Source organism: Polyodon spathula, chromosome 3, assembly GCF_017654505.1.
Source record: "Polyodon spathula isolate WHYD16114869_AA chromosome 3, ASM1765450v1, whole genome shotgun sequence".
In the NCBI taxonomy this organism is placed as follows: Eukaryota; Metazoa; Chordata; class Actinopteri; order Acipenseriformes; family Polyodontidae; genus Polyodon; species Polyodon spathula.
The window spans coordinates 75,696,168-75,723,241 of record NC_054536.1 but is presented as its reverse complement, the minus strand read 5'-3'; the positions used below and the strand labels follow the sequence as shown (position 1 = coordinate 75,723,241).

Sequence of the window (27,074 nt, the reverse complement as noted above, 5' to 3'; positions counted from 1 at the left end):
TGTGAGGCTGACTGCTCGGCATTCCCCAAGCCTTACCCTCTCAAAAGAGAACAAGTTAGTATTTCGGCAGTGCAGAGTTTGCAACAGCAGCCCTGGTCACTGACATCAGCAGGGCGAGTCAAGAAGATGGGTGGAGACGAAGTAGCACTGCATACCTTGTGGGAACATTCAACTGTGTCCTGCACCATGTTTTGAGCACTGGCACACAACAAAAAATAAATGCTGGTGCAATATTGGGTTGTTAACACCAATTCCAGAACATTCTTAACCAGATCTACTTCAGAGCTTGTTGATTAGACCAAGGCACAGGCCACAAACTGTGTTAACTCTTTGAAGTTCACCTTCCAAAATGCTATCTGATAGTCTGGCCTCCTAAGGTGTCATAAAACTTATCAAGAGAAGCTATAGTGACCATGCAGTTGTACCATTAATGCGTTAAAATGCTTTAAAAAACATTTTTAATTACATAACGTGTAGACACAAGTTTAATAATTATTTTAAGTAAGTTTTCCAATAAATCTGAAGTGTTTATTGTGTTTTAAATCAATATTATTAACTACTTACTATTTTAAAATATTATCATTTGATTGTATTATAATGTGTTTTAGATACTAGTAATTGTAATTTTGTATAGAGAATGAAACTGAAATTCATATGCTTCTCTAATGAATGTAACTAAAGTTATATTGAATAGGAGGTTTAAATGATACATGTAAAATAGGTGACTACATTCCATTTCTAACACACACTTTTTGTGTGACACGCAACTGTCTATCAAATACTGTGAACCAATGGAACCAACAAGGACCTGTTTACAGTACAAGGGAACGCCTATACATCGTGTTATTTAAACTAAAAACAAGGATTTTCTTTCTCTCTGGATTCACACTTTCTGGATTTGCTCTTCAAAACATCTCATCTCTCTCAACTCATCAAACTCTGAAGTTCTTCAACAAAGACGCAATGATGTAATCTTCAAAGCTGTCCCGGAGCAGATGGGCTCCCTCCGGAACAACGAAAGCTTTTGCCTACATACTTCACGGCGATACTGTACTGTGCTGCTGCACAACTAACTTCCACAGAGAGGGCGACCGTGTTAAGAAGATTTTGTTTTAAACATCGCACCAAAAGAATAAGTATCAAACTTATACTGTGTGTTTACAAGTAACTGAACCCATCAATGCATGTTGAACTATTAAGGCTGCTTCACTAATGTGCAACTCTATAACCAGAGAGCACATCAAGGATTCATTATGAACATTTAACAATGCCTTACTTTTCCTTGAATGTTTTACTTTGTTTCTTCTTTCCACATATGTTTTTTTTTAACTATGAAGCCTAACCTTTATTCTTCGTCCTTTGAGAATATAAATACATGTAATAATAATTTGGATTGTTAGGTTTCTTTTTGTCTTATAACAAATACACATTTATGATTGATTTGAAATACTTAAACATACATAATATTAATTGTTAATCTCTGTTCATCATGAATCTATGGATAATTATGCCAGAATCACTAGTTCTTATTGAGGTATTTTGTTTATTATGGTCAATAATTACATTATGAGCTATAATGGGTATTTTCTTTAACAGTAATTGGCGAGGACACAGTTGTGACATAAATCCTAGATATATAACATAAATATGCACTGCAAAATTGTGTCATTTTTTATAGTTTTACATTCTCTGAATTCTGTAAACTGTTTGATAATCATATTCACCATGGTCTAAACTTTAAAATGATATACTGCTTATGGTTCTCTGATAAAGATTGAATGGTTTATGATTCTTAAAACAAGTGTTTGCATTGTCCTTAAAAATTCTAAAAAAATAAACCTTGGTCAGATTTCCTGTATAGTGTTCTAAAAACTGCCTGGATAAGGGAAATACTACTACTGTATCTTTTAGGTGACATTCCTTCATCTGTAGCATCATGTTTTGGGAGTTAAAACACTAAAATGGGGGAGTTGGGAAATAAATTGTGATTGACAATCTTAAAAAAAAAAAACTAAAAACATTTGACTGCCAATTTTGTCCTTTTTCATATTTTTACATTCTCTGAATTCTGTAAAATGTTTGAGTCATATTCTTCATGGTCTAAGCTTTAAAATGACATATGGTTGAGGATAATTTAATAAAAAATTAAGTGATTTATGCCTCTTAATAATAAGTGTTAGCATTTTCTTTCAAAATTAAGAAAAAAAAATGTCTGAGAATTCTAAACCTGGCCTGGCAAAGGTTGAATAGTCTGTGTAAATTAAAGAAAGAGTTTAGGAGAACATTCCCCCCTTTCAGAGTACTGAAGAGTTGCAAAAAGCAAGGACAACCTCAAGCCCGGTTGTTCGTCCCACCCAAGTTCGTATGGACACCCAAAAAACTGCAATATCAGAAATGTGCATCTTGTATAGGTTGCGTACCACTTAGATACTCATGTTCCTACATACACAATAAACATAGTATGCTTTCCTGACAATGTTGAGATATGCAAAGATCCAAAATCCAGAGCAAAACAAACAAACAAACAAACAAACAACATGGTAACATTAACAACAGAGATACCAATAGCTACCGCTACGTGGAGATTAAAGATCAGCTGGCAGATGATGTACAATTAGAGATTTAACAACAATCATAATAATAAAGAAAATTAAAGCAGATTAGTGAAATATAAATCAGACCTAGGATCCAGCACAAATGAAATTACAAGCACAGTACAACTACACTGATATTTTACCCATTACAGTTGTACTGTCTAACGTAAATGTAACAACCAAAAGTCAGCACACCCAACAATGAGCATGTACTATATTCCTTTAACAAAAAAAAAAAAAAAAAAACTGAAATAGGCAGCATGACAATGAAAATTAAAAATTGGGTTGTCGAATTGTAATTAATCAATTATACAACTGTGAGTGACCCCAGGTCCAATCAAAATAATAAATAATACATAAAGATCACATACAACTGCTGCCAAACATTCACACATTCCAGTGCAAGGAAATTTCCATACACCGGAGTTTGCAAACCCCAGACAACCATGTTTGCAAAAAAAAAAGACTTGACGGGTGGGGGGAGGTTAAAAAAAAAAAGAAAATCATAAAACAATACAAGGAAAATTATTGTTACGTACATGCACATATGCTGTATAGGTCTGATTGTTGGAAATTATCCTCGCAGGCATGTGTATGCTTTTGGTAAGAACTAAGTAAAACAATTCAATTAATTTAGTGACAGTTCACACAATTCACACTCACTTTACTGACTACATTGCAGTTTAGAGAGGTGAGTTACAAAACCTGACTTTCCTTAAAGTGTCATGAGATTCTGGAGACTGTTAGCAACCCTACTCGCGTCCCTTGTTAGTAGCTGCTGTCTGTTTTTCATTCAACAGTTTCCTTCAGTTTTTCTTGACAGTTTTTGTAGATTCGGTATTTGGCTGAATCTTTTCAGATGGATTCGGTATTCAGCCAAATCTCAGAAACTTGGATTCGGTGCATCCCTATTAAAAACCCACGCAAAAAAATATATTACAAACTGGTGACAAGGTTATCAGATTTAGTCAAAGAAAGTGTACTTTCCGAGGAATAAGACACACACACACACACATATATATATATATATATATATATATATATATATATATATATATATATATATATACACACACACACACACACACACACACACACACACACACACACACACACACACACACAGCTCTGGAAAAAATTAAGAGACCACTGCAAAATTATCAGTTTCTCTGGTTTTACTATTTATAGGTATGTGTTTAGGTAAAATGAACATTTTTGTTTTATTCTATAAACTAGTGACAACATTTCTCCCAAATTCCAAATAAAAATATTGTCATTTAGATAGAGCATTTATTTGCAGAAAATGACAACTGGTCAAAATAACAAAAAAGATGCAGTGTTGTCAGACCTCAAATAATGCAAAGAAAATAAGTTCATATTCATTTTTAAACAACACAATACTAATGTTTTAACTTAGGAAGAGTTCAGAAATCAATATTTGGTGGAATAACCCTGATTTTCAAGCACAGCTTTCATGCGTCTTGGCATGCTCTCCACTTGTCTTTCACATTGATGTTGGGTGACTTTATGCCATTCCTGGTGCAAAAATTCAAGCAGCTCGGCTTTGTTTGATGGCTTGTGACCATCCATCTTCCTCTTGATCACATTCCAGAGGTTTTCAATGGGGTTCAGGTTTGGAGATTGGGCTGGCCATGACAGGGTCTTGATCTGGTGGTCCTCCATCCACACCTTGATTGTGCTTGAAAATCAGGGTTATTCCACCAAATATTGATTTCTGAACTCTTCCCAAGTTAAAACATTAGTATTGTGTTGTTTAAAAATGAATATGAACTTATTTTCTTTGCATTATTCGAGGTCTGACAACACTGCATCTTTCTTGTTATTTTGACCAGTTGTCATTTTCTGCAAATAAATGCTTTAAATGACAATATTTTTATTTGGAATCTGGGAGAAATGTTATCAGTAGTTTATAGAATAAAACAAAAATGTTAATTTTACCCAAACACATACCTATAAATAGTAAAACCGGAGAAACTGATAATTTTGCAGTGGTCTCTTAATTTTTACAAGAGCTGTATATATATATATATATGTTGTATGTTTGTAAAGTTAGCAAATATGATGAATCTAAGAAGGTTATGAGTCATTTTGAGTCAAATATTTGAGCAATGGATGGAGGCTAATGATGTGGAAGAGGGAAAAGCATTTTCTTATCTGTAATCAGTCTGCTTTTTGGTGGCGCCTTACCAGCATCTCAGAGGATATTGCTTACTCATTACCGACTTAAGCCACTGGTTCAGATTTCACAGACGGGATCAAAAAGAAGGTGAGAGCATTTCAGATTATATGTGGTTTTGAAGAAACTCTCCACACACTGTGAATTAGAATTTTTTTTTTTTAACAATGCCCTATGCGATAGATTTGTTTGTGGTTTAAGGGTGGAGCCCAGTAAAAAAAAAAAATGCTGTGCGAGGGAGCTAACATTTAAGTCTGCTTGCGATATTGCTTTAGCAATGGAAATGGCATGTTAAATTCTAGAGAATTATCAGCTAAACCAAGCAGTCAGACAGCAAATACAAGCAAAGTAACTTGGAGTTTCAAAACAGGAAAGTCTGTTGCATAAATGATTGCTACAAACCCTACCCCCAAACACCAAGGCTACTCATGTATTTAAAGAACGAAGAAAGAGGGATCTGCTTAGCAACAGTTGCAATGCAGTATGTAACCAAGAGCACTAATTCTGATTAACCAGAAGAAGATATTACAATTTTCACTGTGTACACGACTAGCCAAGGTGAAAAGGGAATTAGGATTGAAGTGAATCTTTATGGAAAGCCAGTTGAAATGCAGCTGGATACTGGAGCAACAGTTACCATTATGCCTGAATCCATCTATAGACAAAAAGCACATCTCTTCAATGAAACATATGAAATGCCAACTGCCTAACACCAAAAATGTGTTGGCTACGTTAGCAGGGGCCACTGTGTTTAGCAAATTAGATTGATCCAATGCCTACCAACAATTGGAGTTAGATTCCAACTCTCAGCCATACTTGACGATTGTGGCAGGATAATGTCATGGCCCAAGGTGTTATCGGGGAGCAATGAGACTCAGAAGCTAAAAACTGAAGTTAAAGTGCTATTGCACATGTTTATTTAACAGAAAAACAAAGAAAAAAGGGCAGCATACCACTGTGTGCACAAAAACTCAGCAAGCAAGGCACCAACACTGGTTCTCCAAGCAGCCGAGTGGGGTGTCTAATCTGCCATCCCGTAGAGCTTGGGATGCAGAGGGGCCCATCTCTGGCCTTTGGGCAAGTAGCGGCTGTTGGGCCACTAGACGAAGCCATTCATCCGCTGACTCCATCCTGTTCTTTGTTTAGGCCTCTATAAAGAGGGGGTCTTCGTATGAACTCCCCACAAGTTCCGCACCATGCATCCCTTTCAGCTTCCTGCTGCTGTGGCTCACCATGCCAGTCTTTATTTAGGTCCATGACTTTTTTCCTCCAGGGGAGCTATCCCACCCTGACACCAAATGTGGCAGGATAGCTTCACGGCCCAAGGTGTTATCCGGCAGGAAAGAAAGTCAGAGGCTAGAAACTGCAATTAAAGCACTATTGTGCACATTTATTTAACACAAAAACAAAGAAAAAGGCACAAAACAATACAGGCTGGGCATTCACCTTCACTATACAGTTCAAAACCAGCATAAACACGTTATACACACTCACCTAAACTCCCTCCAAACAAAAGATTTTCTCTCCCTTATACATGTGGCCATTCCCCAGTTAACACACAATGGTCTGATTGGAGAATGGCCATTATTGTGACAGAGAGTGGATGAGAGGGTGCAAAGTTTTAGAGGCAGTGGGTAAAGAGTAGTGAGTGGTTAGCTATAAATAACGGAACAAAATATATATATATATATATATATATTATATATATATAATATCTATATATATATATATATATATATTATATATATATAAGAATACCATTCAAAAACATTCTTCTGGTTCACTGTTTCACAAAAGATGAGCAGAAAAGGAAAAAAAAATATGTGGAAGCTCAAAGGTTCAGTTGTGCAGTTTATTAAAAACCTAAGGCAAGATCAGAGTAGACTCAACATCAACTACAGCAACTGTATATGAAAACGATTCAAAGTCAAGAGCTAGTGGTGACAGAAGATTGTGAACAAGATCTAGCATCAGAAGCAGCTCAAGAGATACAGCAAATGGAGGAAACAGGCTTACCAGTACATGATGGTGGGCCATAGCTAGAACAACAACATAGAACCTGCATTGCTGAGTGACCCTGCAAACTGACTGAAAGTCTTCAATAATGCCACCTGGTTATAAAAGGGCCCATTAAAGTTTTAATTTCAATTTCAATTTCCCCCAATCTGATGACAATCAACAGTTTGCAGTAAATATAAACGTGTCCTTAGAAAAAGAGAGCAAGTAGGCAGGAAATGGCTTGTATAGTCCTCTTCTACCAATGTGGTCTTTTGTTTCTGCTGTAAATTGTTTTCAAACATAACAATAGACCTTATAGGCTGTGGATTAAGTGATTAGAAAAATGTACAAAAAGTGGATGGAAGCCAAATTACGCCTGAGATTTGTGAACACTGCTGATGACCAAAATCAAAGACTGATTTGCCAAGAAGAACGCAATCTTGCTGTGTTTGAAAAGTCTCACTTTTTTAACCAAAGTTTTTGATGGGCTGTGATTGAAATGTGCAGTTTGTTGCTCTGACTAGGTAATGTATTCAATGCTAAATAAGGTTCGACACCTTAGTAGATTTTTCTTCCATTTAGCAACTAATTTGTACAACTTACAGAACTCAAGAAAACATATTCTTCCACTGATGGCGGTACTAATCACCTATACTATATATAGGGATCTACTTAAATCGCGGTAAATTTACTTTTATTTCACGGTTAGGTTGCGGAATAAAATTAGGATTTCGTGGACATTTCGCGGACCTGTTTAAACATTAAATAAACATAAGTAGACATTATTTTTCAGAACACTATTAAGCCTAAAAATAGTGATACTTGCTTCCTTACTAAAACAGAGTGCTATCATTTGTTAAAGGCCAGCATGCAGCACCCCCCTGCAGTTGACTTGCCCATACATTGAGACTGCACGTTCTGCATCCACTGAATTGGTTGGAAGTGTAAGGCAAAGGTTTTCCAAGTTATACAGATGTGGAAATCGATTAGAAACAGCCCAAAAACTGGTTTACCCTGAAGGGCCTCTGGCACACATGCAACACATCCATCGTCATGTTATTTGTCCCATCCAATAATTAATTCTATTAGTACCGAGATAAAAAAAAAATAAATGTGACTATTCGGGTCTAAAATTCCAACTGCGAGAAAGTAAGCAGCAGGTTGAAACGAGGTAGCTGCGCTAGATGGTTGTAGTACTGATTTAACTTGCCGACAGGAATACTTTTTGACTGGGCTGACTTTCCAGTTGGTTTCTGAAAGCTGTTTATTTTACGTTCTGTTCAGTGGCCTGTAGTAGCCTTTTGTTTAATGTGTGATTCTGAATTTAAATAGCTATCACTCGTATTTTCTCCAAAGACACATTAAGATATGCAAAACAATTACCCCCATCTGCATGTTCAGTTTCTTTGGGAAATATCTTGACACGATCATCAGCCAAAATATACTTTGCTTTTTTTGCTTTGTCGTCCATTTCTATTATTTTATCTTCAATGATGAAAACTAGATTTTAGCAATCTAAATCAAAACAATGCAGCATTAACTTTGTCCCATCCCCTACTGCACAATACAGGTCACAGAAAAGCAGTAAATATTGTAAATGTTAATTGTGGTCATTTTTTGTTTGTTAGTTTTTTGCTTAAGTGCAATGCACACAGGACAGCCAAGGTATAAAAAAGGGCTTCTCTACAGAAGGAAGATACGCAGTTTGCGTCAAGGTTTCTTTTTGTTTTCCTCTCCATACTTGTTCTTAAAAAAAACCAAAACAATAACAAGTCCATAAACATGAGGTAATGCACTTTTTTTAAAAAACCTGGCTAAAGTCCAGAAAGTGGTTTTAACATTCAAATCATGTTTAGATAGACAGACTGCAGCTGTTTTTAATGACTTGTTCTTGTTTTGTAGTTGTCTTTGAATGTCATTTCCATAAAATTCACACATACATGAAGCAAGTAAGTTTTGCCTAGATGTATTCTAAACTCAATTGCTTACTTACTCGTCAATATCCTGTCCCCTCCCACAATGTTTTACAGGGCCCCACCCAAAGTCTCTAGCTACATAGGCTAAACAAAGATAAACATTTTGGCAAAACAAAGAAAAACAGATAATTCGAATGCTCTTTAAAAAGGATATAAGGCCTATTTCCACAAAAAATAGCTTCACATAACTAGTTTTATCTGTCTTAAATAATATTATCATCCCACTTCCATCTTTAACCATTTGGGATCTGAAGTTTTCGGAACATATTGGAAAACAGAACTGAGCAATCCGTCTGCAAACCACAAAGGGGGATATATCTTTGCATGCATTTATCTGCTTTCTTTGCAGCAGCAAACCACTGAAGCTCAATTTTTCTCAATTTGTCCCATGTCTTCACTGTTAGTTTTCTCAAACTAATTTATTTGTTGATAATTCAGTGGATAATAGAACTATTATGAGTAACCGTTTCTGTTCAGACACAATACCTCTGGAGTTTTGTGTATTTTTTTTTTCTAATAGCCTTTGTGCATCTTCTGTGAACAGACTTCTTTGTGATGTTAACTTGTTTGCAAACAGTGATAAAAAATTTCCACATAAATTGAACTTCAGTGTTTTTGTCTCCCAGTACTTTCTAATTGAGTACTGTATTGTCAGTGTTAAGTTGCAGGATGACAGGTTTTGCCAGCTGATAATGGAGTGGTCTATGTAAGAAATAGCACCACCGCTATCACCGAAGAAAGACACAGATGATGTCAACAACAGCCAACAGCAAACTCAGGTGCTAGGGTTGAAGTAGAGTTTTAATCATGGCTCTCTCTCAGTTCTGGTAACCCAACCTTAAGAAGATGGTCCCCAGATCAAACAATATGGTAGATAAGCAGGAGGTAAAATAGGTGCTAGAAGAGAAGACATGTTAATGATAAAATATCATGGATTTCTTTAACAAAAAAAAAAAACATACATACATTTCAGTGCACAAACCAAAAACCCTGCAAAATGGCAGCATTTGTGTTTTTTTTTTTTTTTTTTGATGAAACTGAAAGCTAAACCAGATGTTTTGCCTTAAAATTCAAAGTAACTCATTTATTTTTTTTTTTTTTTTTTACCAATGTTAAGGTTGAGACAGATACTCTTATGTAATACAATTCCTCTACTGAGCTAAACCAGATCTTAAAATTCAAAGTACTGTTTATTTATTTATTTATTTTTTCCCCAGGGATAATACTTTGTTTTGGACCTTTTTGTTTTTTTTTTTTTTTTTTTTTTTTTAAATAACTAATGTTGATGAAAGTTTAATTGAAACAGCCTTTCTTTTCAATTCATTGTTTCAGACTCTTTAGGCCCTGTACCCCTTTCCAAATAATCTAGTCTACTGCATACCCCCATCTGAGACAGGGTCATAATATACCTATGAAAACAGGAAAACACATGGTCTTTTAATTACTAAATTAAGCAATTGTAAAACCTCTGCAAACCAATAATATATTTCGGTTTCAGATTTGTCAAGTGTTGCAGGGCAGATTTCAGTAATACTGATTACATAAAGCCCTGATTATTAAACAATGCAGCCATACACAGAGGGTATGTAATTCTATATTTAAAAACGTTTAAGAGGTTTAAACGGGGCATTAAAAAAAAAAAAAAAGTTAATGAGGGTACAAATGTACCAACTAAAAATGCTAAAAAGGCATGGAATGACTTCTTTAAGAAGGCTAAAAATATTGTTCCTTGTTGTAGTTGTCATTCATGTTAAGACTATAAATACATGCTTCACTATTTTACATAGTTGTGATATTACATGAACATGTTTCTGCTGTCACGATTTTCATTGTGACTCAATAAAGACATTTTTAGCTAGAAATACCAAGTGTGCAGTTGTTTTATTTAGAAGTTTTGTTTTTGCAGTTACAGATGTGACAAACTCCCATGCTCTTTGGGTTTGGAGTGCAGCTATTTGAATGTGATAATTCTGTATTTCAAAATGCATCACGTAGCCTATTATATTCGACATTGATATATCAATACCAGTTAAACCATTGTTCTGTTTCAGGTTTTAAAGTTTTAAACCCAAAAGGTGTTTTTTTTTATTTTGTTATTTTTTACAAAAGGCATGCTTAAAATGTAATTCATTGCACAAAGATAAATATTTATTTTTAATGGATGAAATTTAGTCTGGACGGGGGGAGGGGGGCAGTTTTTCATAGGCTGAGCTATGTCATGTGACATTGGCATTCTTGCTCTTCTATCACCCCCTAGATTTAGAACTACACCACTGCATTATTATCTGTAGTGTAGTTCCTGTGTCTATGATTGTTTGGCAACTTTTACTTTAAAATAGCAACTTTCATATATGAAAAGTTGACAACACTGGTGATGTCACTGTCTAAGTAGAATGACCCAGCTGCCTGCTCAACTCAAGAACTTATTAAAAGTGTAAAGGTAGATAAAACACTGAAGTGATTAAATTACTAACATTGAACATTTAACCTCCAGATAGTAAACTTACCTAGTACATACTACAGGTTTTTTTAAAGTAACATCTTACATTGGCAATGTTTGAGTTGGGTTTTTTTGGCCATGTGTCTCTCAACACACACTCACTGTCAACAGCCAGCTGGGTGTTTATAGAGTTAACCTCGCCCAACAGAAAGGAAACGTTCATCAGTACAGCTGTGGTTTTATGTGAAAGGAGACTCAACCATTGTTGATTTGATTGATAAGTCACAAAGTACTACAACGTGGTAAAAAAATGTGTTGTCCGCCAATACAGGCTTTTTCTTGCGTATCCCAGTTTGAAAACCACCGACATAATAAATGGAAAAAGATTCTGTAGAACAGTCTCAGCCAGTGCCATCCAATGCATGGCTCCTTGCTGGCGGCTTGCAATTTGATCATTTTGATTATTCTGTTTAAAGGATACTTGGCAAAGACAATTGATGTTGATTGATAGATCAATAGATGGCATAAAGATCCCAATAAGCACTAATCTTGGACTACCTTACTTACAGTAACATTTGGCAGTCCAACATGGTAAAACCAACTAAGCCAAAGAGAAGATATTTGACCAATTTAAATAGTTTTACTGGAATGGATTTTTGAAAACAAATTACTGTTATCAATACACTATAATCAGTGCTGGTGGTCATCACTCGATGTATCTCCAGTAGTGTCACTCACTACTCTTTCTACATGAAGAAAACAGGTGGGCAGTGTGCAAAGACATGCTACTGACCAATCATCAATTTTGTTGACCTACATAATATGCTAGGAAAGTCAATGCTTCATTTGCTTAATAACAGGTTTATCGACCACGAACCTGGTTAAAAACAAAACAGCAACATGGCGTCACAAGTTCTTTTTTATGACGATAAGGTTCTATTCAATGATGAACCGAAAAAGTTATTTAATATTAAACTGTTGTACAGTTATCCTTCTACTAATGCATATTTAAGTTTTTTCTTGTGTACAACTGCTTAATTCTTCTTATTCTTAACATTATTAGTATAGCTACATAAATATCAAACCTTAATCAGAGTATCATGATGAAAGCTTAATCATAAGAAAAAATGTAAATAACTTTAATATTGCTGGTTGAGATTATGTCCTATTTTAAGTGACTGCATATAATGCACAGTTCACAGCTTACCTCTATAAAGCGCTTTTTAATGGTGGTCCACTATGAAAGGCGCTATATAAAAATAAATATATTATTATTATTACTATTATTATTATTATAGTAGTTTATAGTCATACGCTGGTGTGGGCTGAAAAAAACACACAAACTAGTCTGTAATGTGATAGATATACACGCAGATTCAAAATGAAGCCAGTTCTACATTGCCTGAATTCTAAATTTGGGCATCCTCACTTCAACACAGTAGGTTAACCTTTGTACATGCATTTGTGAAACGTATGTGCAATTTATTATAGAAACTGAAAATTGATGCATTTGAGTGGTGTTTATTTTTAATAACCGTAAACTCACTTTAAATTAACTCTCAGGATCCACCTGTTCTCTGTTTAAGCCTGATATCTGCTATTAGCTGCTGTGTTGCTGTTACTATTATGCTACTATCATGTATTATGCACTTTCCGCTATATTTCATGTACTATTCCATGTATTATGTTACTATCATGCATTATGCACTTTCCACTGTATTTAATGTATAATGATTTATTTTTTACTGTATCATGTATTATGCATTTCTCTGTCTTTTGAAGTATTATGGATTTTCTTGTTGTTACTGCATCTTGTAAAGCGCTTTGTGATGCCATTATGAAAGGCGCTATATAAAATAAAGATTGATTGATTGATTGAAATAACCAATGTTGCCAAATAACAATACCCCCCACCCCCCGCGATCTGAACAAGAGAACTTAAAAAAAAATAAAATTAAAGCCCTAATTACACTACGGCCAGGGGAACACAGCTTGAAGAACTGCGCCCACCTGGGGTTTGTAAACCTGTGGGATGGGCAGAGTTTGTCTGTAATTCTAAGTGCAATATGCTTCATGAAGTGGGAAATGTAAGCTAAGATTGCTTTTGTCATATAACCCATAACCATTAAAACCTCAATAGTGCTAATTTAGGAATATTAAACGAAACTAAAAACATTCAGTGACAACCATTTCAACTAGAAGTCTTTTGCAATGTCTACAACATTTATAAAGACTTCTTGTCAAAAGGCATGTCATTGCATTTATTTAATTTCTTTTAGTTTTTCTAAATATAAATTTCTTTCATAAATTATTAAAAATGATTCTTCAAGATAATTAATCATTGTGGAACAAATATGTGTGTATATATACACGAGAAATACTATTTCTCTATTCCATTATATTCAGAGGTAGAATGTATGATGCACAACATTAGACTAAGTGTGATCTATTTCAGTCTATGGATATGAGTTGCAAAAACAATCAAGAAAAGTGTTCTGTATGGAAGTCATTAACTTACAACATTTCACAGTGACACCTTTGAAGTGCTGTTTAATGATCAGCTCCACAAGCCCTATCATATTGAAGTACTTTTTTCCCCTGATTGTACCAGTTCACTTTTTTCTTTATTTTCTCCAGTAATGTAACATGCATGGACTCGATTAGGTCCCTCTTTAAGCAGCACCTCACCACAGGAAAGCTGTTTATACAGACAATTAGTACAATCCATTTTGTACTAAAAATAAACATAATGTATATTTACGTACTGAAAGGAGATAACCATTTGTTAACCTTCTTTCAAATATGATACCACAGAGCAGAATTATAAGTTTGTAGACAAATCACATTTATAGAAGAATGTTTTGTTATTTCAGTGTGACTGAAGTTTTTTTTTTGTTTTTTTTTTCATTATCATCACAAATTGAGTGGGGGGAGGTATGTAAACAAACACACGAAGCTGGTTTGCAGATACAGTTTTTAATGTATCACAATGAGCAACAAACATACTTGATGAACTATTTCCAGAAGAATAAGTTCAAATACCATCTACAATAAACGTCATTTCAACTATGACAACAGGTCTGTGACAAAATTAAAAAAAAAAGTTTCAAAACCATGTTATTACCGTAATACGGTACAGTTGAGACTTCAAACATTACAGTAACAAAAACTAATGAGACTACTCTCTATATAGAAAACATCAATAACATTTTTGGTTTAGTTTATTTAAAGTTTTAGCCATAGGGGCTCATTTTTGTATTAAACCCTCAGGGTGCATTTCCTATGTTGCCCAGGCGTTGAGAGTACATATTGTGTAGAATAGGATTGCGCCGTGATAATCCCTTTGATATCCAGAAGAATAATCCTATTCGCAACCTTTTTAAAGGCTGTCCTCTTTTATCATGACTCCATCCATCCATAGAAAGTTTTTTGGCTGCTGTGCAGTTTGCAATGTTTATGTACATATATTATAGGCCCATCCTTTTTGATTTTGTTTTACCAGTCTTTTTTTGCAGGAAGCATTCTGTTCCATGGTAACACACTGTTGCACAAAGTGTTAACTGCCAGCTCAATCTCACAATGCTGCTGATTCACATTCATGAAAAAGCCAAAAGCAATGCTCTGAAAGCTTTTGGAATCAGGACAGTAGCTCATATTTGTACAGAGGCAGGATTGCACCTTAGGAGGCCAAGATGTCTCTTACGAAACACAATCAAAAAGTGTCTTCAGGATTAAAATAAATGTCAAAATACTAAAAGTCCAAATAAGAACATTAAAAAGTTCACATAAAATGCAGAGAATAAAAAGAGCTGTGACATTAGCATTACACTTCAACAAAAACACCTGTACAATAATAAAAAGTAAAATGAAATGTTACTTGATTTCATCATTGAAACAATTTTAAGCATGATTTGATTTAACCTGTCAAACAGTTGCATTACATGCTACTTGTTCATCTCAGAATAGAAATACCAAAAGCAATACATTTTTGCATTTCTTCATATTAATAAATTTGTACCATGCACAGCCAACTACAAATATGTACAACAGCTTAGCTTTCTTTGTTCACAAGCCTTTGACTTTCATATAAACAGCCTTCTGTTACTTTGGAATGAATCACATTGTTTTAACTTACCAAACACAAAAGTGATTTGTAAAATTGAACACCCTTGACATCTTTCACATTCTTTAAGTTCCACAGCAAAAAGAAAAAACAAAGCAATTATGAATCGGTTCACTGTCTGGTAGAAAGTTGAAAATCTACGGCAAGCAAAATAATATTACACAGTAGCAGCAAAATGTTGTTAAAAGATAATACTTTGTTATGCATATATGACAAAAAGAAAACTGTTAAAAATACATAACAGAAAATCAACAGAAGTGCCCAGAGTATTAATGGAAGTACAATAGCCTATTCACTAAATGGCAGTGTATAGGGATATCACTGTATTCAGTCCTACGAGCACAGGGAAAACCTTTTCATTATACAAAACAAATGCTTTAGTCCCCTTTTTAAAGCAGCTTCTTTGCTTACAAGAAGCAAATATTTATACCTTTTTATTTTTAAATATTGTTTGTTCAACTTGTACTTAAACAGTTTCAAGTATACAGTACTACTTTCATTTATGCACCAATTGGTAAATAGGTCTTTGGATTGTTAGGAGTTTAACTTCTAACAAATGCAGACCAGACTGTTGCTGCACTACACACACAAAAAAAAAAAAAACCCAAAAAAACATCCTAATAAATTACACATGATCTACAAAAAAAATATATATAAGTGCACTAGAGTCCAGACACAAGCAAGTACCTCAACAGTATAGCAATTTACAAATGAAAAATGTCCCATTCACATAATCCTCAGAGTCTATCAAAACTAGAATTATTACCTCTTCAGAAAAGGGTGTGATCAGAGGTAAAAGTGAGAAGGTAGAGTTGGCACAGATCATTAGTATATTCTACAAGAAAAAAGGTGACACTGATATAAATACAGGTTGTGGCAATACAAACTGGCAAACACAGGGGCGTACACATTACTTCACCGTTCTAAATTCCCTCAGTGGTAAAACCATACTGTCTTGCTGGGCAAACTAAAGGATATGCGTGTTGTCCAGTAATAGTTATATCGTCTCTTGGTATACTACACACACCTAGAAAATGCTTCCAATAAAGCTTGACATATTTTGGTAAAGCCACAGTTTTACCAGGCTTCTTGCTGCTTAACAAATGAGAAATGTTATGTTCTGACCTGAGAATTTAAAGCTACTGAATTACACCTAACTAAACCAAGAGAAATTCTCTTTGAAAGTTCTGGATCATCATCCCATACAGTACATGCTAGCATTTGGAAATCAATCCAGCTGAGGTGCAATTTGCTATCGTGAGAGTTTTTGGCTTGAAACAAGCTCTTAAGAACTTGTGATATTTTTTTTTCTTCCTATTCCATGTTTTAGTATACAATATAAGCTCAGTCAAGCATCTGCAACAGTTCTGTCTGTAACAAAATCAATCAATCAATATCTTGCCAGCATATCAATATGGGAAAAACAATCCTGAGTCAATCATTTGGTACTGTAATTTTTTGGGATAGAGAAACTTTGGAACTGCAGTTAAAGTCTTTTTTTTTTAAGCAAGGGATCCTGTTTTCACTCCTACACACTAAACATATCCATTCTGATGCTATTGTAATTACCATCTAAGCCAGAGGCAGACTTAGCCTTCACTTCCAAAGAATGATCTAAGTCATCCAGCTTCTGGCTTAACTCGCTATCAGATTCATCTGAACAACTTTCTGTGGGTAGTGAGGTTTGAACCCCTGAGGTGCTGCACGAAGTTGAGGTAACCGTTGAAGGCAAGGGAAGGGAAGGGGGAGAAGAAGAAGAGGGGGAAGAAGCAGCTTTCCTGGCTGAGGCTTGGAAAAGAATATTGGGCCAGGACTTCATGGACGAGCGAGAAAGATGAGGATAGGTGTTATTAGAAGAAGCTGCAGACTGCGAGGTAGAAATGGCATTAGGACTAGGGGAGCAGACTGAGTGAGGTAATAATCTAGCATGCTCTTTGGCATTTCTCATTGCTTGTTTGATTGTTTTCTCTTTGTGCAAGCTTGACTGGAGGTGTTGGCCAAGTGCTTCATTCCCGCTAATAGCCACGTCGCAAGCTAGACAATTATATTTGCTTACTTGGTTACGAAGCACTGTATCTTGTGGGTCAATGAAAGGCTGACCGAAGTAACAGAAGGACTTCTGATGACTTACTGCTGATTCTTCATCAGCAAACATCACCTGGCACTTTCTGCATATAAACTCATGCTTGATAGACCGGACAATACAAGCATCTAGAAAGTCTGTACTTTTGGTATCTGTTTGTGGTTTTTCTTTTGTGCTTTCTGTTGAAGAGCCTTTATCTTCCATGGTTTCTGAAGCTTTTTTAGGTTTAAGTATGTCACTCTGTGCATTTGATGACTTCACTGGGGTTGGTTTTTTCTGCTGTTGCTCTAGCTGTTTTTGCTGCTGTTGTTGCTGCTTTTGTAATGAATCCTGGAGAGACTGTTGGTACTGCTGATACTGCTGTAGTAATGCAGTGGGCGACAGGCCAGTGATGGCTTGTGGCATGCCTGGACTGTATGGGAAAAGGTTCTCCATTCCACACAGTGGTGGAAAATAACCCCCTTGCAATCCTCCAGGAAGCTGAGGTGTGAAGCATGAGGCAAACCCAGGGATGAAATAAGGTAGGAATTGTCCTCCTAAAAAGGAACTTGGATCACCAGCAATTGCATTCTGAAGAGCCTGTATCTGTGCTGGATCCATTGTACTTTCACTTCCAACTTTGGCCAGTGTGGGAAGTACTGGTGATGCTTTCCCCCTTTTTTTATTTGGGTCTCGGGTCTCGGGTTTGGTTTTTTCTGCTTCTCTCTCTTTGACTCTCTTTGACTCTTCTTTCTCTTTGACCTTTTTCTCTTTTTCCATGTTTTTACTCTGCTCTTCTGTCTGCTGACTTGTCATATGAGCAGGAGGATGAGTCTGCAGCAAAGGCTTGGTGGGTGCACTGCTGAGAGACATGGCAGGAGAAGGGGTGGCTGGCGTAGGAAATCCAAGCATGCCTGCACCAGGAGATGCTAAAGCTGAAATACAGTGTATAAATATTGAAAATAATACCTTTAAAATTGTGAAAGCAAACAATTACAGAATGGAATGCTGTTGATTCAAAAAGCTATCAGGCCTCTTATTACCCCGAAACTAACACTGGCCAAACATGCTTTTTTTTCCAACAGGATGTCTAAAGACTGTATTGGTTCTCCTCTTTTCTCTAGAATGAAAGTATTTGAATACTTGCACTATAAGTCCTGCTATTACTGATCCCAATGTAGTGCTTAGGTTATGAAGGCACCACAGTATGTAATGGGAAGTGCTCTCATGGATATAACACATGCACATGTAACAGTAACATTTTTATTGAAGATGGTTTCTTACTCATATAAAGTCATACTAACTCACCAGGTGTGTTCGGTGGAAAACCAGGCAGAGATGAAGGGCCATTTACTCCAGGAAGGAGGACTGGTGGGAGAGCAGAGAGTCCTGGATAAGCTGTTGGCAGGCTAAGGCCATGAAGTGCATTGCTGTCAATCACTGTTTGCTGCTGGGCTGTTAAGCCAAGGACATCTGTTGCCTTCTTCAAGCGATCCAATTCTTGTTGGGCCATTAGCTGACGCACTGTTGTGGGAGCAAGATAATCCTTCTCTCTATCAATCTGATTTCCTACTGTTTCTTGCACCTTAGAAATGTGCTGCCTGGAAAAGATGTGATCTCGAATGGAAAGACGTGCAGTATATTTTACGCCACACAAGCTACATTCTGTTTTTGGTCCATCTTGACTCATTGTAAATGGCTTTCCTATATTTAACTTGAATTTCTTTTCTTTTGCCCGGGCATTCTGGAACCAGACCTGGACAACTCGTTTAGGCAATCCTATCTCATTACCAAGCATTTCACACTCCTGCATGGTTGGAGTCCGGTAGTCATTGAAGCAAGTTTTAAGAAGCTTCAGCTGCAGGTTGCTCATCTGTGTTCTAAAACGCTTATTACCCAGCCTCTCTCCACCATACTTTGATGATTTGAAAGGATTGTTGGCCCCAAAGGGGCTTGGTGAGCTCGGGTCGGCTAAACTGGAAGTTTCACTTTGATCAGCGTAGTCATCTAGGTCATCATCTTGCATGCTATAATACTGGTCACTATCCTTTCCAGAGAAACTCAATGAGTTTACGAGAGAGTAGGATAATTTTTCATCACATATATCTGAGGTTGGTGTGGGATTTGTTTTAGCCTTGGGTTCTGAAGGTGTATATGCAGGCTTTTTTTCACTGGTACAGCCGGTTATGCTTTCAACTTCATTATTGCCCTCATCCCCAGTGGTTGCATCACTGATGGCTGTGTTAACGGATGAGGTCTCATCAAAATCCATCTTGTTTTGGTCGTAAACATCTGCAGAATGCATATTGATGCCTTCCACATCATCATTGCTCTCTGCCTTTAAGGATGATGGGGTTAAAAAGTTATTCAGTGGCACTTCTAAATGTTTACTTGGTGTTGATGTTGCAGCTGGCAACTCATAATCGCTTGACTCTGTCTTAGTTATTGGTAGTGACGGATATTCAAAATAACTGTACTTTTGTGGGCTTACACCTCCATCTTCTACTGTTTGTAAGGGGCTTGGGGGCACACTATAACCTGCTTGCTTAGCTTCATGCCAGTGTCGGGAACTGATGTGACTTTCAAGTGCTGATTTAGCTTTAAAGAGTGCTCTGCAGAAGGGACATCTTTTATGAGTATGAACTGGACCTACTGCTCGAAACTGTCCTTTTCTTTCTCTAGCTCGGGTGTTCTGAAACCAGACTTGGACAACTCTTTTCTTCAAGCCAACTTCTCGAGCAATGTGATCCAACATTTTTCGTGTTGGATTGGAATCTAGTAGGTACTTCTCATACAAGATCTCCAGTTGCTCTGGGGTGATGGTGGTTCTGAGACGTTTATCTCGATGCTGATCTTCACCACTGTTTCCTCCATCCTTTTCATTGGAACTGCTTTCCTCTTTTTCCTCCAGTTTGCGTTTCAACGAACCCGAACCTGTACCAGGGGGTGTGGAAAGCGATGAGCTAGTCTGTGATGGCATCTGTGAGAGAGCTCCAGTGAGCAGCTGCCCAGTCATAAGTGGGTTGTTGGGGTCAAAGATCATGTAGGGCATATCCATTGTTCTCTCTAGGAACTGTGAATGAAGGAACTGGTTTTGAGCCGCAAGGAAATGCATATGCTGGTGCTCCTGCCAAAGTTCTACAGTTGGAAAGGCAATTTTACACTGGTCACATTGGTATTGTAACATCTGAGGAGGTAGACTGTTCTGCAACGACGTGACAGCAACGGACAGAGGGCTAGAAGGGATGGCTGTGTGCTGAGGTTGAGAGTGAGGTCTAACTATTTGCTGCTGGGGTTGTTTTTGCTGTTGGGGTTGAGGTGTTGAAGGCTGGGGCGGTAGTGGCTCAGAAGAAGCTATAGTCTTTGCCACTTGGGAGGTTGGAACAGCCTCAGTTTGCTTTGGTTTTTCTGTTGGAAAGTCAGGTTTGGGTGAAGTTTTATCCATTTCGGGTTTAGGGGAAGGCATTAAAGGAGTACTCGAGCCAGAGCCAGAGCTGGCTGTTGTTCCTAAAGGTCTGGATGAATCCAGTTGCCCAGAGATGGATGGTTGCTTTGACAACATGTGATCATTGGCATCAATGAAATCTTCTGTTAGGCTGTCATCTTGGCCATCATCATCTTCATCTTTATAACACTGTTTTTTCTGATGAGTGATTAGGTCAAAAATGCGTGGAAAGACCACATTACATTTTTTACACTGATACTGCATGTTGCTGGTCCGAATGTAGCGTTCATTGGTCAACTCCTTTTTATCATCTTTAGCATCAGCCTGATTCTCATAACTCTTGCGGGCTTTCTGGCGGGCATTTTGGAACCAAACAACAATCACTCGAGATGGCAGATTGAGAACTGTAGAAAGCTGCTCTATTTCATCATCTTTAGGGTATGCATTGGTATCAAAAAAGTCTTGAAGGACCCTCAACTGGTAGTCTGTAAACCGCGTTCTAGAAGACCTCTTGTTCATGGTTGCATCTGTCTTGTAATATTCCAAAGCGCTAAACTGGGAGTCAAGTCTAATGTCTTCCAACGTGGTGACAGGAGGAATGTTAAAGTTGTAGGGAGAGTCTTTGCTTCGCTGCCTCTCTTTAAAAAGAGTATTGCGAAACCAATGCTTGATAACTTTTTGTGGGAGGAAAGATTTGTCTGCCATTTCTTGGATCTGCTCTTCGTTCGGTGAATTATTGATGTCAAAGTGAGCACGCAGGATTTTTAGTTGATCATCTGTAATCCTAGTGCGAGGACGTTTGAATTGAGAATGTCTTAGGAAATTCGGATCCAAGCCCAGCTGCTGCTGACAAAGCTGTGTGAGATCTGCGGACAGGGAATCCATTGTTGGAAGTGAAAGGGCTAGCTGTGGAGGCAAGGACGGGTGCTGCATAGACTGCATCATGAGTGGTGGGAAAAGAGGCAAGTCCAATGAAACAGGCAACTGGACCTGGGGTGGAGCAGTAGGTGGTGGAGCAGGCAGGGGTGGGGGTGGTGGAGGTGGAGCTTGCAAAGGTACAGGAGCGGGAGTCTGGGCTTTTCCAGTTCCAGTTGCAGAAGAGGGCTGTGGATGAGGTGGGGTTGATGGTGGTGGTGGTGGTGGCGGAGGCGGAGTTTCTGGAGATGAGGGAGTTATCGGATACAGTCTATCATAGGCTTCTCTATACTGCATTGCAAACTTCTCCAGCTCTCCAATTGGGAAGAACTGTCCATGGACATGTTCTTGGTGGCTCTTTAAAATAAGGATGTTGGAAAACAGTTTTCCACATGTTCCACATTCTAGTTTATGAATAATCTCTTCCTCACCAGTTTTGCCTTTCTTCTGAACCTTTTGCCTGTTTTCATTGTACTGGATAACGAGTTCAAAGCCAAAGTTCTCCAACAAAACTTTTGCTGCATTTCCCCTTGCACCAGAGACAATGCGAGGGAGTGGAATAACTGGCTCTAAAGACTTTTGTTTTGTGCCGTCTTTGTTTTCTTTTGTGACTTCACTGTCAGTTTGGCAGTCATACCTGGCTTTGCTTTCATGCTTTTCTAACTGCTCTTCAGCATCCTTGGACATCTGAATTTCAGATTCAGCTATGTTACTTTGCTCCAGTTTAGCAGGTTTGCTGCTTTGTTGCTGCTGTTTCTGATGCAGCATTTGTGACTGAGAAGTTTGCTGTTGCGGGGCCTGCTGTTGCAAGAGCTGCAGCTGTTGCTGCCCCAACTGGTGCTGTTGCTGCATCTGTTGTTTTAAGTCTTCCAGTAATGATCCTGTCATTCCTGGCATCCCAAATGCAGCAGAGTGCAATGCCAACTCAGGGCTGAGATTAAACTCTGTCCCAGGGATATAAAATGGAAACAGGAACTGTGGCTGTTGGAACTGCAATAAAGCCTCAGGGGTCATTGGGAAGTGAGGTAAGAATGCTGGGTTTAGAAACTGGGGCTGAAAGAAAGCAGCTTGCTGTTGTAATTCATGCTGCAGTTGCATCTGAAGCTGTGCTGGTGACGGGGGAGGCTGATGAGTGGCTTGAGTGGAAATTAGATCAGAAGCTTGCTTTTTGTTTATTTCTTTGGCATCTACATTGTTTTCTTTTTTATTGAACACTGGTAAACCTGCAGCATCTACATTTCCTTGACTAATGGAAACTGGGCTACTTGCAGGTGCCATACCACTGATTCCAATAGCAGTGCTACTGCTAGTTTCTAACTTGGCAGTTCTGGCTTTTGTCTGGTGTAGCACAGATCTCATGTGGATTTCCAAGGTTGAGCTTTGGCTGTAAGCAACATTACAAATATTGCATTTGTAAGGTTTGTTATCAATGCTGTTATTAGTCTCCTGTGGAACAGGACTGGAGGCTTCCTGCAAAACTTTTTTTAGCTTGTGTAAGTGGGAGACTGAATTATAATGAACCAACAGAATATTCTTTTGAGTAAATGATTCTTTACAAACTGTGCATTTGTATGGACGAGAAGGATCTAAAAACTTTTCCATAGTGAAATTTGGGCCTTTTCTAAAAGGTAAAGTCCGCTTTTGTTCGTAACCCAGCTCATCTGGAACAGAACTGCTGTCACTCCCTGCAGGACTTGCTTTTCCTTCCTGATCCATGTCTTCCTCTTTGTCATGTTCCTGTTCCAGTGCTTGTGCCTCTTCAAGAGCTCTAGCTTCACTTTCTGAACAAAGCTCACCATTGAGGGACAAGCTTTCACAAACCTGTTGAATTTCGGCCTCACTCAACTCAGGATGGCCATTTTCCAAGTGTTTTTTGAGAGCAAGGAATGTACGGAAACTGCGTTGGCAGAGGCTGCACATGGTGGCAGCCCGAATAGCATGGTATTGGGAATGTATCTGAAGCTTCTGAATAGTCTTGAAAGCCAGGCTGCAGTGGTTGCAGCGATACTTGTAGACATGGCGATCAGAGACAGAGAGCTGCTGCCTTTTCTGTATCTCACTCAGCTGCTCCTGTATGTCAGAGGTTTTGGAATCTTCGCTGGTGTTCTTCTTCCAATCAGGTGCTTCTGAAGCTTCCTTCGGTGGCTTGAGTTCCTCATTCTTAAGCTCCAGTTCAGCTTTTGAGTTATGTTGTGCTATGTTAATCTTTTCATCTAAAGCATTTTCACCTGTTAAAATAAATAAATAAATGCATAAATACATAAATAAAATGAGTGAATTTTATTATACCGTTAAAGGATAGTTTAATATTGCAATAGTTCAGCACAACCATATGATTTCAACAGTAGTTTTTACCTGAAGGCTTTCCGGACCCTTCTGCTATAACTGTTGTAGTTGAATCAGTTAAAGACTGGTTCTCTTGTGTAGCTGCTGGAAAATGCATGCTATTGGGCATCATGACATCCTGAACGGATACCTATTAAACCAAAAGACAGAAGGTCCAATGAGCAAAGCAACAACAATCATCCATTATTATCATTATTATTAGTAGTACTAGTTATTTTATTTTAGAAAAAAAAGCAATATCAATTACACATCAGAATTGTTTTATTCTGTATGAATTCAAACATTTATTACTGTAATGTTTGAACTACTCACCAACATTATAGGTACTTACAGTCATGAGTAGTTTCTCGACACAGTCAGGTGACACACTGTGCAGATGGGTCAGGTGAAGCTGGAGATGGATCTTGTTGCTGAGGACGTCTTGGCAGAGAGGGCAGCAGATAACAGGCTGCATTGAGTGCTGCGACATGACGTGCATCTGGATTCGGTTTGCATCCTTGCTACTGTAATTACAGTATGGGCACTGGTAGACCTAAGTAAAAAAGAAAAAAGATTCAAATGAATACTGAGATATAAACGTCAGGCATATAGCAGCACCAATTAGCCATCCGAATTTGTAAATTTGAAATTATTATAATACCTTAAGAATTACAATATTTTATTTAGTTATGAAAATGCTTTTATTTTGTACATGAAGGTGTAAATTATAAAAATCCATAACATCTGAGCCCTGCTTTCTCTCCTCTATTATTGCAAGAGCTAAACCAGTATAACCTAAAATATGACAACTTGTTTAATAAATTACAAAAGCCTACTTACAGTACCACCAGTTATAAAAAACAAAAACATCTTCAACCATGGACCCAGTCAGCAAACGTGGTTGGCCCAACGTTGGCTTATGGTTGGCAAGTGGTTGCTGTTGACAAACTAACCAAGGGCCAACGTTGGCCCAACAATCTGCAAAACGAATCTGCTCTCAAGCTCTGGACTGTTATAGACCTGGGGGGTGGTAGGAGCTGCCGCAGTTGCCAACAGAGAGAAAAGTGCCAGGTATAGACAGTCCCCTAATAATTGCCTGCTGTTTTGACAGATACATTCATGTTCAAAACTCTCTTTTATTTATGTTTAATATTTCAGGTAGGCCCGTCAGAAATTAACCACTGTAATAGTGTAGATGTATACCCTTAAGTTGGTTTTAGAAAGTGTTTATGTAAAATTGGAATATGCGCTAAACTCCTAAGTGATGATTAAAACTTTATACTACATATGTGAGTAAAGGAAGCGAGTCTAAAACAACCACTTAGTATTTTATTAGAGTGGGCGGAACCGGGCGTGATCACATTAGGAGGACAGTGTGTGCGAATTGTGAATGTAGCAGTTTTGAAATCGATGTAAGATTATACCAGTAATAATCAATTGCTAAATAAAAATATTGTTTAAAATACAACTTTGTATTTCCTAGACGTTTGTCTTAAAGTATGTTTGAGTAGTTGAGTAACAGCTCTAAAGTCACTACATAGCACAACATACAATGAAACCTATATTCTCAAAATATTATATAAATCTCAAAAAATATAATTATTTGGATTGGATAATTGACCTAGATTACACATGGTACATACAGTAAATTTCATTGTATAAGTTTGTTTTTAAGACAAGTTGCCATTGAACTTCCAGACTTAGACCTCATCACCATGTCTGTGGCACCCCTTCGTTTACAGTTTACCTATTTTTGACAAAACCACACCAACTTCATTATACTTCATTCAAAATTGTCTACATTTTTTAGGCCAGTATTTCAAAAACAAAACCAAATTCCAAATTCTCAAAAACTGCATAATCGGTTAATGCTATGTATCCTGAAAACATGAATTATTATCCTCTCAGCTCCTGCATTGGCAGAGTGGCTGTCTCAGTAACACACCCTCCTGCCAGCCTTGACTGAGTGTCAGATGGGTTTTTTAAGGCAGGTTGTAGCATAAGAAAAAAAATAAATCTTTCAATTTAAAATCACAATCTAGCTTGGAGTGAATTTCCCCTTTTTAAGTTTAAATATTTTAATGAGAAATCTTTTTTTTTTTTTTTTTTTTTTTTTAATTAAAAAATCAGTAGAATGCAAAATTTAAATCCAAGATGGCCACCAGGCATGAATTTAAATCCAAGATGGCCACCAGGCATGATATGTAGTCAAATTTGGTGGGTAATAAAGCATTTTTACACGTTTTGAATTTTAATTTTAGATGTGTTTAAGTTAAGTAAAAACTACTCTTAATAACCTATCTTCGGTTTTGTTTGTTGAAATTAAAAAATATGTTTGATCACCCTAATTTTATTGTAAAGCGTTATTATGTTTTAACAATTTAAACAAAACAAGTGTAGAAAGTGTTTACATGTTGTTAATGCATATGTATTTCTACAGCCAGTCTGCATTCAATGGCAGTGAGATGAACATGTCTTTGCCAATGATGGGCTGCTGCTGTGGTGGTCGGGAGCGATGTCACAACAGTTCATGAGTAGTGTATTTGCACTCGCTTGAAAATGTGTTCAATATCTAATTAGAAAAACAACTTGAGCTACTTTGAACAGAAACTGTATCATCAGAACAGTCTGTGAAATAATCAGGCAGGCACGGCCATATCTGCAGCAGGACAGAATTGTTAACATGTAGAAAACAGAAAGTACTGATTAGAGGAGAAACCTCAAAATGGAGTGAGGTAACCAGTGGAGTACCACAGTATTAGGTCCACTGCTATTCCTAATCTACATTAATGATTTAGATTCTGGTATAGTAAGCAAACTTGTTAAATTTGCAGACGACACAAAAACCAGGAGGAGTGGCAAACACCGTTGCAGCAGCATTTAATAGAGAAAAGTGTAACATACTGCATGCAGGAAATAAAAATGTGCATTATAAATATCATAAGGGAGATACTGAAATTGGAGAAGGAATCTGTGAAAAATACTTTTTGTTGACTCAG

General features: G+C 37.3%; 1 protein-coding gene across 1 annotated transcript in view; it reads right to left on the bottom strand.

The window, feature by feature from the left end:
* Positions 1-14,165: 14,165 nt before the first annotated feature.
* Positions 14,166-27,074, bottom strand: part of LOC121313418 (zinc finger homeobox protein 4-like) — a 101,438-nt gene continuing 88,529 nt past the window's right edge. The window contains exons 7-10 of the mRNA XM_041245937.1: positions 24,428-24,628; positions 24,106-24,226; positions 18,699-23,978; positions 14,166-18,325 (exon numbers count right to left, since the gene is read on the bottom strand). Of these exons, the coding sequence (XP_041101871.1) occupies positions 16,857-18,325; positions 18,699-23,978; positions 24,106-24,226; positions 24,428-24,628 (7,071 nt within the window). The 3' untranslated portion in view covers positions 14,166-16,856. The remainder of the gene's footprint in view (positions 18,326-18,698; positions 23,979-24,105; positions 24,227-24,427; positions 24,629-27,074) is intronic.